Source organism: Aegilops tauschii, chromosome 3 (assembly GCF_002575655.3).
Source record: "Aegilops tauschii subsp. strangulata cultivar AL8/78 chromosome 3, Aet v6.0, whole genome shotgun sequence".
NCBI classification, from domain to species: domain Eukaryota; kingdom Viridiplantae; phylum Streptophyta; class Magnoliopsida; order Poales; family Poaceae; genus Aegilops; species Aegilops tauschii.
The window spans coordinates 56,351,977-56,363,426 of record NC_053037.3 but is presented as its reverse complement, the minus strand read 5'-3'; the positions used below and the strand labels follow the sequence as shown (position 1 = coordinate 56,363,426).

Below are 11,450 nucleotides of genomic sequence, written 5' to 3'. Positions count from 1 at the left end.
TAGTCTTAGAGGCCAGACTAGGAATACATTTTATCGTTTATTATTCCACATGTGCATATGAGTCTTCCTCCAAGCCTCATTTTATTTGTAGACTCGAGAACCATAGCAGTTATAGCATGGAACATAAACCTAATTATGAACAGGGAGATAATCAATAACATTTATTATTGCCTCTAGGGCATATCTCCTACAGACTCCTCCTTCGTCGCGGCCCCGGCGGCGCTGCTCGAAGTGCCGCATGGTCTATTGTGGTCTTGAGTGATGGTTGTTCAGTTAAGAGTGTGTGTTGTGTTTTTTCTCCTGTTACAACGTTACAACGCACGGGCTCTTTTGCTAGTGATCACCAGTGCATTTTACAAACATGCCTAGAAGAGATTCCTTCCCGAGATTCCTTTCCGATACAACGTCGAATCATTTTTTTTCTGAGGGGTGGTACAACCTCGAGTCGTATATCTGGTCTCCATCCACCGTAGGTCACGAGACAGCCGAGCAATCCGAGCCGTCAAAACCCATCTCCTGCGGCCAGGCGGACTCCTCTCCGGTCTCCTCCACCCCCGTACCGTGCCTGACCTAAAAAAGATCCAATCCCGACCCAAGCCCCTTGCGGCTCTAAAATCTATCCCCCGTAGCCTCGCCACCGATGTGCCCTAGCGGCTAGACCTCCCGCCGCGCCCGCCGTCGCCGTCACCGCCCACCCCCAAACCCCCACGCCTCTCCCTCGCCGCCGACGCCGAAGCCTCACCCCCCAAACCCCGCAAACCCCGCTGCACTCACGCCCCCCCAAACCCTCGCGCGTCACCGCGCGCGTCGCCGCCCTCACGCGCGTCGCTGCCATCGTCGTCGGGGCTCCACCTCATCGCTGCTCCCGTGGCCTGCCGTCTCCACCCCGCCCGCGCCCCAATCTCGGGCCGCTGAGGTTTTGAGGTACCAGCTTTTACTCATCCACTGTTTATTGATTTCCTGGCTGTTCAATCCCGAACTAACCTTGGCAAAATTTTGGGCGTGCGCCGTCTAGATCCGCCGCTGGCCATGGCGGGAGCAGAGGCTGCCGCGGATTCATCGGGCCCGCGATTCGCCCCTGACGACCCGACGCTCCCAGCGCCTTGGAAAGCATTAATCGACGGCGAGACGCTCTACTACTGGAACCCTGAGACCAACCTCACTCAGTATGACAAGCCGGGTGCAGCTGCGCCTCCCTTGCCCGCGGCTGCGTCCACGCCAGCGCCCGGGGCTTTTGCGCAGCCTGGCATGCAGCAGCAACAGCCCCCGCAGCAGCCGCAACAGACGGCACAGCGACCGCCGTTTCAGTATCAAGGTCAGCAAGCACAGCAACCGCCGTTTCAGTATCAAGGTCAGCAAGCACAGCAACCGCCGTTTCAGTATCAACAGCAGCAAGAACAGATGCCGAACCAGCAAGGGTCACAACAGCCACTAGCTCCTCAGTACCCAAATGCTCATCAGCAGCCAATGCCATATCAGCACGGTCATTATATGCAACCCCAGCAGCAATATTCATATCAGGTAGGCCAGCAGCCACAAATGCCGCAAACTCAGTATAATCAAGGCCAGCAGATGCCAATCCCGCAAGCTGCCAATCAAGGTCAGCAGCCAACGATGCCACAAGGAGCTTATAATCAAGGTCAGCGTCCACCGATGCCGCAAGCTGCCTACAGTCATGGCCAGCGCCCCCCTATGCCACAATCTGCCTACAATCAAGGCCAGCAGCCACAAATGCCGCATGCTTCTTACAATCAAGGTCAGCAGTTGCAGGGAACAAGGATGCCTCAGACTCAAGTGCAACACACACAACAATCACCAGGCTTTCATCAACCTGCCCAGGCTTCACAAGGCTTGCAAGCTTCACAGCCTCAAGTACCTCAAATGTCCCCCCAACAGGGCCAACTCCAGCATGGCTTCCAGTTCACCCCTCAACAGGGAAAACAACCACATCATGGTCATCTTGTCTCCCAACATGGGCAACAAAATACCACGGTGAAGGTTGATGCAGGAGCTCATCATGAAGGAAAGCAGACTGGCTTTTCCTTACAGCTTAGTCAGCAGCATGGCCAAGTTCCTCTTTCAAACCAGACGTTGCCTTCAAGTCATCAACGTCCTGAAGCCCATAATCAACTAAATATTCATGGAGTCGGAGGGCCACCATATCCTGCAAAGCATCATCTTGGTGGATCATCCCCAGGTGAAACTAATAACGTTAGTTTCTTGAGCGCGCCTGCTCAAACACATCAAGGCGGAGTGGATACTAACTACCGGCAACAACTGGCTAGTAGCCATGTAGTTCCCAATCATATTGCTCCTTCACCGGGTCGACCTCCAATAGGTTTCAAGAGGGGCAATAGTGAAGATCAATTTGAAAAAAATGAGGCTCTCTCCTCTGGGAGGTTTGATGGAATAAATGCTCTCCATCAGCAGCCAAAACCTGCCGCTCTTCCACCCCCACAAAATCACCTGGTAATATACTATACAATCCTGTTTTGTCAGGTGTTAATGAGATCAGCATTCCTTATTTTATTACTAAATTTATCTGCCAAAACATCTTACATTTGTGGACAGAGAGAGTAGTACATTGTGAAGTTCCTTCGTTTGTGTATCTTGTTTCATGAAATATATTTTCTATCAGAATATTATGATTGGTATGGAGATTTTTTGTAATGAAATATAAGAAGTCTCACAACTGTGTTTTTTCTTCTGTATACAATTACATTCTTTATGGTTTGAATTCTTTCTATCAGTTCTATACAACAATCTCTCCGTTTATGAAATTGACACCACTAACTCTATTATTCATAATCTTGTACAGCAGGATATGAGGAATGGCCCACCTTATTCCCAGCCAGATAATTTTGGGGGTTATAACATGGCACCTCCACATTTGGTACAAAACCCACTTAACAATGGTCCATTTCCTATCGGAGCTTTAGCGAGGCCACCATCCGGAACATTTTCTCCTCCTGATTTCCCAAGTGTCGCTTCAGTAGATGCATATCGTCAACACCATGAAGTAACTGCAGTGGTAATGACTCAATTGCATGGCAATATTATCTTAAAATAACTGAAACATGGTTCACAGCTTAACATAATCTCCATATAATGATGATTCTCCTTTTCTCTGTCCTGTTGCCTTCTGAACTATAGTTGACACGCTATTCCAAACGCAACTTAACAGATATTCAGTAATTTGACCCGATTGTAGGAAGATAATATTTTTGTAGAATACATAATTCTGTCATTTATGTGATGCATATATCTCCCACCAAATAATACAGGAAACAGATAGATGGAATATTTCTAAAATCCTATCTGGATATGCTAGTATTTTCATGTGCAAATACATTCTGTTTGAAATACTATGATGGGAACGAATGCCTTGTTTGTTTGGCAAGGTAACTCATGATATCTGCAGTTGGCCATAAATTAATGTGATATGTTGTTTTATGTACTATTCAGTAAAATTTACAGACAAGGAGCTTCAAATCCTTGTGGGGCTTACAAATGCATGCGCTTTACTGCCACGACATCACCTGTTGATTTCTAGTCGAATTACCAATCTCTTATGTTTTGTTTTCATTTACTATAAAGCTTTGTCACATGTTATCCCGTTTCTTAAAAATATTCAGGGTGAGAATGTTCCTCCTCCATTTATGACATTTGAGGCTACTGGATTCCCCCCAGAGATCCTGAGCGAGGTATGCTTTCTCTTGAGTTGTATTTTAGTATTGGTGCTTGGAATATTATGTTGTTTGTTTCTTATATTTCCTTGTCTGTAACTTGTTAGCATGGGCCACAGCAAAGACTCCTTAGAAGTCAAAACTAGAATTTTCGGTAGTAAACACATTGCATGTCATATGCTGTCATGCTGGATACCCTAATTTAGCTAGTGCCGTCATCTGGGCAGTGTAGTGACATACTTGTTGCTATTTTCTGCTGACAACTATCGGAAGAATTGATGTTCTTTCAGAATATAAAATGTGGCTGAGGTTTCCTGCTTCTTGTCTCTGCCTCTGAATCTACAAAGAGCCCCTTCTTCATGCCTTGAGCTGCTTAAGTAAGCAGCCATATTCATTTAGGGTAGCAATTAGCTTTTCTTTCTCATCATAGATAGTGTCTTTCTGCAGATGCATATGTGCTTATGATTCTTCATTTTGCCACTCAGGTTCATGCTGCTGGCTTCTTAAACCCCACCCCAATTCAGGCTCAAACATGGCCTGTTGCACTTCAAAGCAGGGACATAGTAGCTATTGCCAAGACGGGATCAGGGAAGACACTGGGGTACCTTATTCCTGCTTTTGTACATCTGAGGAGATGCCAAAACAATCCAATGTCGGGCCCTACAGTGTTGGTTTTGGCCCCTACTCGTGAGCTTGCTTCACAAATACAAGATGAAGCAATTAAGTTTGGTCGATCATCTAGAGTATCATGCACAGTAAGTTTGGACCTTTACTCTTCTATATGAATGCACATGGTTTCATTTATATTGAGATACACTGGATGACATCTGATCATAATCATGGGGATTACATATAAGTGTTGCCTCATAGGAATATGCATATAATTGTTAAATGCAATGTAGACAGTTGATTCTCAATACAAAATACTGTTAATGTAGAAACTGAGCCTTGTCTTGGAATGGTCTTCTATGAACCCGTATGCCTTGTCCTTTTTGCCTTTTAGGAAAGCATATAATTGTTAAATGCAATGTAGACAGTTGATTCTCAATAAAAGATACTGTTAATGTAGAAACTGAGCCTTGTCTTGGAATGGTCTTCTATGAACCCGTATGCCTTGTCCTTTTTGCCTTTAAGAAATGTGCTATATTTCATGGGTTCTGTTGCTGGAGTGCGTGTTGCAATCTTTAATATATGTTCATTTTTTTGTTTATTTTTTCAGTGCCTGTATGGTGGAGCTCCAAAGGGACCTCAGCTCAGAGAACTTGAGCGTGGAGCAGATATTGTGGTAGCTACACCTGGACGACTCAATGATATCCTGGAAATGAGGAAGATTAGTCTCCATCAGATTTCATTACTTGTGCTTGATGAAGCTGACCGCATGCTTGACATGGGCTTTGAGCCACAAATACGGAAGATTGTTGACGAGATTCCTCGTAATAGACAAACTCTAATGTACACTGCCACTTGGCCAAAGGAGGTTACAAAAATAGCTGGGGATTTATTGAGAAATCCTGTCCAGATCAATATTGGTAGCATTGATGAACTTGTTGCCAACAAATCCATCACACAGGTATTCATATGGCTTCATATGGCCATGCTTTTGTTTGTTTGCCGTACTGGATGTTTGATATATCATATTTAGCCATTTTTATGGATTGTCTATTTCTAAGGTTCACCCCTTGTGTATGGTGTAGTATGTAGAGATGGTTCCACCCATGGATAAGCAGCGTCGCTTGGAGCAGATTCTTAGAGCGGAAGAAAGGGGCTCAAAGATCATCATATTTTGCTCAACCAAGAAAATGTGCGATCAGCTTGCTCGTAGCATTGGTCGTAGTTTTGGTGCTGCAAGCATTCACGGCGACAAATCACAGGGTGAAAGGGATCATATTCTGGGTCAGTTTCGGACTGGTATTGTGCCAGTATTAGTGGCCACAGATGTTGCTGCTCGTGGACTTGACATCAAAGACATCAGGTGAGTTTTTTTGGTTGTCCCATGTTAAAATCTTCTGGTATTAAATATCATTTCATTTCAAGCCTAGTGATGTTTGTTGATTGTTCTGCCATTTCTCAATATTGTCGCATGTTTTGTTTAAAGAGTGGTGATCAATTATGACTTCCCAACTGGGATCGAAGACTATGTGCATCGCATAGGGCGTACAGGAAGGGCTGGGGCTACTGGAGTTGCATACACTTTCTTCTCTGAGCAAGATTGGAAATATGCTGCTGATTTGGTGAAAGTCTTGGATGGTACTGGTCAGCAGGTACCTCCAGAGCTGCAACAGATGGCTGCACGGGGTGCATCTGGTGCTCCAAGAAACCAGGCTGGTGGCATGAGCCGTTGGGATAGTCCTGGTGGTGGTACTCGTTTTGAATCTGCTGTTGGCGGCCCTGGTGGTTATGGTGGAATTAGGGAGGGCCCTGGTGGTTATGGTGGAATTAGGGAGGGCCCTGGAGGCTTTGGTGGTCGAGATGGGCCAGGTGGATTTATTGATCGGGATGGCCCGGGCAGATTTGGTGATCGAGATGGCCCCGGCCGCTTTGGTGGTCGAGAGACTCCTGACGGCTTTGGTGGTCGGGATGGCCCTGGTTGCTTCGATGGACGGATGGGCCCTGGTCCTGGTGGATTTGGTGGAAGGGAGGGGCCTGGTGGATTTGGTGGAAGGGAGGGTCCTGGACCCAGTGGCTTCAGCGGGAGAGGGGGGCGTGGGTCTGATGGCTTTGGCAGGAGAGGTGGAGCAAGCCCTGGTAGATTTGGTGGTCACGGTGGCAGGGGTGATTCTCCTGGTTTTGGTGGTCGTGGTAGGGGTGATTCTTCTGGTTTTGGTGGACGAGGCCGGGGTGATTTCTCTGGTGGACGTGGTGGAAGAGGGCGTGGATTTGGAGGACGGGGACGTTCTGACCGAGGTCCACACGATCGTTTTATCTCAGATGGACGTGGAAGGTATGATGGCCGTCGAGGATTTGACAAGGGTCAAGGCAGGAGCTACAGCCGTAGCCCAGATAGAAGCCGCTCGCGAGGCTATGACAGAAGAAGTGATAGCAGGAGCCTAAGTAGTAGGAGCAGAAGCCGTAGCAGAAGCTGGTCACGCAGCAGGAGCCGCAGCAGGAGTTGGTCACGGAGCCGCAGCCGTAGTCGCAGCAGGAGCAGAAGCCGTGATCAGGGTCCAGTAGAACGCAGGCCGCGGGTAAGATCTGGTTTTGATGTGTTGCCACCTGCAACTGAAGCTGGAGCTGCTGTAACTGGGCCACTTCCTGTACCACTACCTGGTTCAGTGTCTGATGTTGCTGCACCCATACCTAGACAATCGCTGGCTGACGCATCTGATATGTCACCTATGTCGCCTGGTGGCTTGGTCCATGTCCAGGAGGGTGCACCGTTCATGGGTGGGAACGATGCCAACATTAGCAGCAGACAGGCTGACCAGCCTTCCCAAGCGACTGATCTAACAATACCACCAAGCTTCTCTGCAGCTGCAAATTTTCCAGGGCCGGCAGTTCAGCAGGATGCCCCATGATGTAACCTGGTAAGAATCTATTCAATTTTGCATTTTACGAGTTTGTTCTGTCCATTATGTACTCTTTTCATACCCAAAACAATTTAAGCTTATCGCTGCTAAGTTCTACCGCCGGATTTTCTTACTTTCCTAGATTTTACTTAACTTCTAGATGGTGTGCTGAACATAATCCAACCAAGTAAATGTTGAACGAACTGCAATGCCATATGCAAGTCACACTACTTTGTCATTTTACTTATGATCCATGGTGAAGCATGGGCAGTAGTTTACAGGACATATGTCAAAGCTACTTGATCTGCCCTCTTTTTTCTACATGGAAGACAATAAGCTGGACAGAGCAAATTGTCAATTCATTTGAAATTTGAAACGTATAAATGGAGATTATGTGGGTACATATTGTTGAATTAGCTCAGGTACAGGGAAATGTGTACTTGTGCTACCTGCATCTGCACTGAAATATTTGAAATTCTCATTTTTTTTCTCCATAAATCTTGTTCTGTATACTGTATAGACTGGCAACGAGAAAGAGTAAGAGTTCAGCGTTTTCTGCTGAGTAGCTGTACCTTCTAAGTTCTAGATAGCGAATATAATGGTCATGTACTAGGTTGTGCTACAAGGAAAAATGTTGGGTGTGTTCTGTGCCCTTTCAATCTAGAATATCATGGTTCTTGTGGATGATGCTTGTATACAATTTCTTTACTGCGTCAGGTGGTGCGCAGAGGTGGATGAGTCGGTGCCTATGGCGGGATAAGACGCGGTGGCGCCTATGGTCCGTGACAACGGCCATGCTGAAAACACTGATATAATTACAAAGGTTGCCAATCTGCGGAACCAGCTGTATTCCTGTTTTCCAAGACTTGCACTCATGCAGGTGCCGGATTATGCTGCACTCATGTTCCATTGTCTCACACCCATGTTGGTCGGATGTTTGTTTGCCTTGTCCAGTAGTGGCGATTTGTTCTATGATGTGTAAATTTCCCCCTAAAGGCAGCTGCATAATTACTGTTACATTTGGTTTGTTGTGAACCTGCAACTGCTGCCTGTATGGTCTATAGCTCACTTTCTACGCGTATAATATTTCATTCGACATTTTTTTCACCTCTTTCAAGGAACACAAAAAGAACATATCTTCTGTCATTCGTGTAAAATTCAAGCTAAGCAACTATTCGATGAACCTGTGCGATTGTACGCTTGCACCGACACTGATAAGAACACCGGTTCAAAGAGAAAACAAATTTAAGACGTTTCAGATCACTACTACAAACGGAGTAATCACTATTTTTTCCCCTTGGGTTCTCTTTATTGGAACTATGTGTACAAGATAAAACCACGTGACACATGTGGTAAGCAATTCAAACTATTTAAAAAAAAATGTGTACAAGAAAAACACAATATATTAGTAGAAAGTCACTAGCTTTTCCATTTGCATAGGGCGGCACAATGTATGCATCTAAGTTTGTGGGAATGCCTATGTTGCAGGTCTGAGTGTTCTCATTATTTCTAGGTTACTCGTGTGACATCAAGCTTTTAACAGTAAAACAAGTGGTAATTCTGTTGTTGTGCTATTTGTTTGCTATCAACATCTGAAGTTCATCCTTTACATTTCTGGACATGTACAGAGAAAAAAGCACCTGAAGCCAACTTTAACAGTGAAGAAAACTCATCTGCGCGGCTGATCATCCTGCAGGCAGCCAGATTGCAGTAGTGTGCAAGAGAAAAACTTGAACCGAATTGAGATCAAGCCTCCTGAGGTGATCGGCCACTACCCTGCGAGTGCTTTATTAGCTACAAGCACGGAAGACCGGCACTGGATCCCGTGCCAAATCATTACCCGGACTTATTCTCGGTTGCTTCCTACAGGAGTCTAGTTGGTTATGATTTTACGTAGTTCACAAATATGATAAAAATACGGGCTCACATGCAATTTTTTTCACAGTATCTTAGATATAGTATATGAACTTACTAAAAATGATAAAGTAGTATATATACTAGACATGGGTGTAACTACACCCGGTAGTAGTACAAATTGCATATGAGCCCATGTTTCTATCATATTTGTGAAATACATACATATTTGTACGTAAAAAATGTATGCTAAAAATACACTACATAGTATCTAAAAAATTAATATATATACTACCTAAACATTTTTACGTACTACATACTACGCATACATACACTCCGGTATGGTAGATACTATCTAAAACGTCCAAAACAAAAGTGAGAGTAACTACACCCGGTATATTATGGAAAATATAAAGGTATAAACATAAAAAATAGAATTTTAGCTAGCAAATAAAGTCTCAATACACAAACTATATGTGATTATAATGTACTCAACTATAAATATCTATTGAATAGGTACAACATAGTGAAGTGCGCCGAGGAGGGGGAGGGGGGCATATAGCCCTTGTCCATGTGATTTTATGTCCCGCAAATCAATTTATTTATAATTTATTTAAGTATGTAGATATATTAGATCCTTATTTAAGATGGGCCCTAGGTCACCATACCTTTTGCCATGGCCTAGGGTCGGCCCTGTCTGTGATGTCACAGGTGGCAACTAGTGTCTTCATTGTACATTGCTGAGTATATTGATTATTAGGAAAGATAGGATAGCGTAGGATATTATTCTACCTTGTCTTATACTTCATATAGATCATTGTACTCCGATATATATGTTGAAGGAAATATGCCCTAGGGGCAATAATAAAGTTTTTATTTATATTTCCTTATATCATGATAAATGTTTATTATTCATGCTAGAATTGTATTAACCGGAAACTTAGTACATGTGTGAATACATAGACAAACAGAGTGTCACTTTTATGCCTCTACTTGACTAGCCCGTTAATCAAAGATGGTTAAGTTTCCTAGCCATAGACATGAGTTGTCATTTGATGAACGGGATCACATCATTAGAGAATGATGTGATTGACAAGACCCATCCGTTAGCTTAACACTATGATCGTTTAGTTTGTTGCTATTGCTTTCTTCATGACTTATACATGTTCCTATGACTATGAGATTATGCAACTCCCGAATACCGGAGGAACACTTTGTGTTCTATCAAAGTCACAACGTAACTGGGTGATTATAAAGATGCTCTACAGGTGTCTCCGATGGTGTTTGTTGAGTTGGCATAAATCGAGATTATAATTTGTCACTCCGATTGTCGGAGAGGTATCTCCGGGCCCTCTCGGTAATGCACATCACTATAAGCCTTGCAAGCAATGTGACTACTGAGTTAGTTGCGGGATGATGCATTACGGAACGAGTAAAGAGACTTGCCGGTAACGAGATTGAACTAGGTATGACGATACCGACGATCGAATCTCGGGCAAGTAACATACTGATGACAAAGGGAACAATGTATGTTGTTGTGCGGTTTGACCGATAAAGATCTTCGTAGAATATGTAGGAACCAATATGAGCATCCAGGTTCCACTATTGGTTATTGACCGGAGATGAGTCTCGGTCATGTCTACATAGTTCTCGAACCTGTAGGGTCCGCACGCTTAACGTTCGATGACGATATGTATTATGAGTTTTGTGATTTGATGTACCGAAGGTTGTTCGGAGTCCCGGATGTGATCACGGACATGACGAGGAGTCTCTAAATGGTCGAGACATAAAGAATGATATATTGGACGATGTTATTAGGACGCCGGATGAGTTCCGGGGGTCACTGGATAAATATCGGAGTGCCGGAAGGGTTATCGGAACCACCGAAGAAGTAATGGGCCTTATTAGGCCTAGGGGAGAGAGAGGGGCAGCCAAGGGCTAGCCGCACGCCCCCCATGGGCCTAGTCCGAATTGGACTAGGGGGAGGGGCGGCGCTCCCTCCTTCCTTCTCTTTCCCCTCTCCTTCCTTCTTCTCCTAGTTGGACTAGGAAAGGGGGGATCCAACTCCTACGAGTAGGATTGTGATGTCTACTACACAACCTTCTTCTTGTAGAAGTTGTTGGGCCTCCAAGTGCAGAGGTTTGTAGGACAGTAGCAAATTTCCCTCAAGTGGATGACCTAAGGTTTATCAATCCGTGGGAGGTGTAGGATGAAGATGGTCTCTCTCAAACAACCCTGCAACCAAATAACAAAAAGTCTCTTGTGACCCCAACACACCCAATACAATGGTAAATTGTATAGGTGCACTAGTTCGGCGAAGAGATGGTGATACAAGTGCAATATGGATGGTAGATATAGGTTTTTGTAATCTGAAAATATAAAAACAGCAAGGTAAATAATGATA

General features: G+C 44.7%; 1 protein-coding gene across 2 annotated transcripts; it reads left to right on the top strand.

Annotated features, from left to right (window-relative positions):
- The first annotated feature begins 594 nt into the window (after positions 1-594).
- LOC109776680 (uncharacterized) lies at positions 595-8,290 on the top strand. 2 transcript variants are annotated; one of them, XM_040403471.3, is made up of 9 exons: positions 595-924; positions 1,016-2,469; positions 2,819-3,031; positions 3,636-3,704; positions 4,172-4,441; positions 4,906-5,256; positions 5,381-5,658; positions 5,782-7,210; positions 7,910-8,290. In XM_040403471.3, the coding sequence occupies exons 2-8, from the start codon at positions 1,030-1,032 to the stop codon at positions 7,199-7,201; spliced, it is 4,041 nt and encodes a 1,346-aa protein (XP_040259405.1). In that variant the 5' UTR covers positions 595-924; positions 1,016-1,029; the 3' UTR covers positions 7,202-7,210; positions 7,910-8,290. The 2 variants fall into 2 exon arrangements, with proteins under 2 accessions (XP_040259405.1, XP_020190933.1); XM_020335344.4 differs by having other exon boundaries at positions 603-924; positions 2,822-3,031.
- The last annotated feature ends 3,160 nt before the right edge of the window (positions 8,291-11,450 follow it).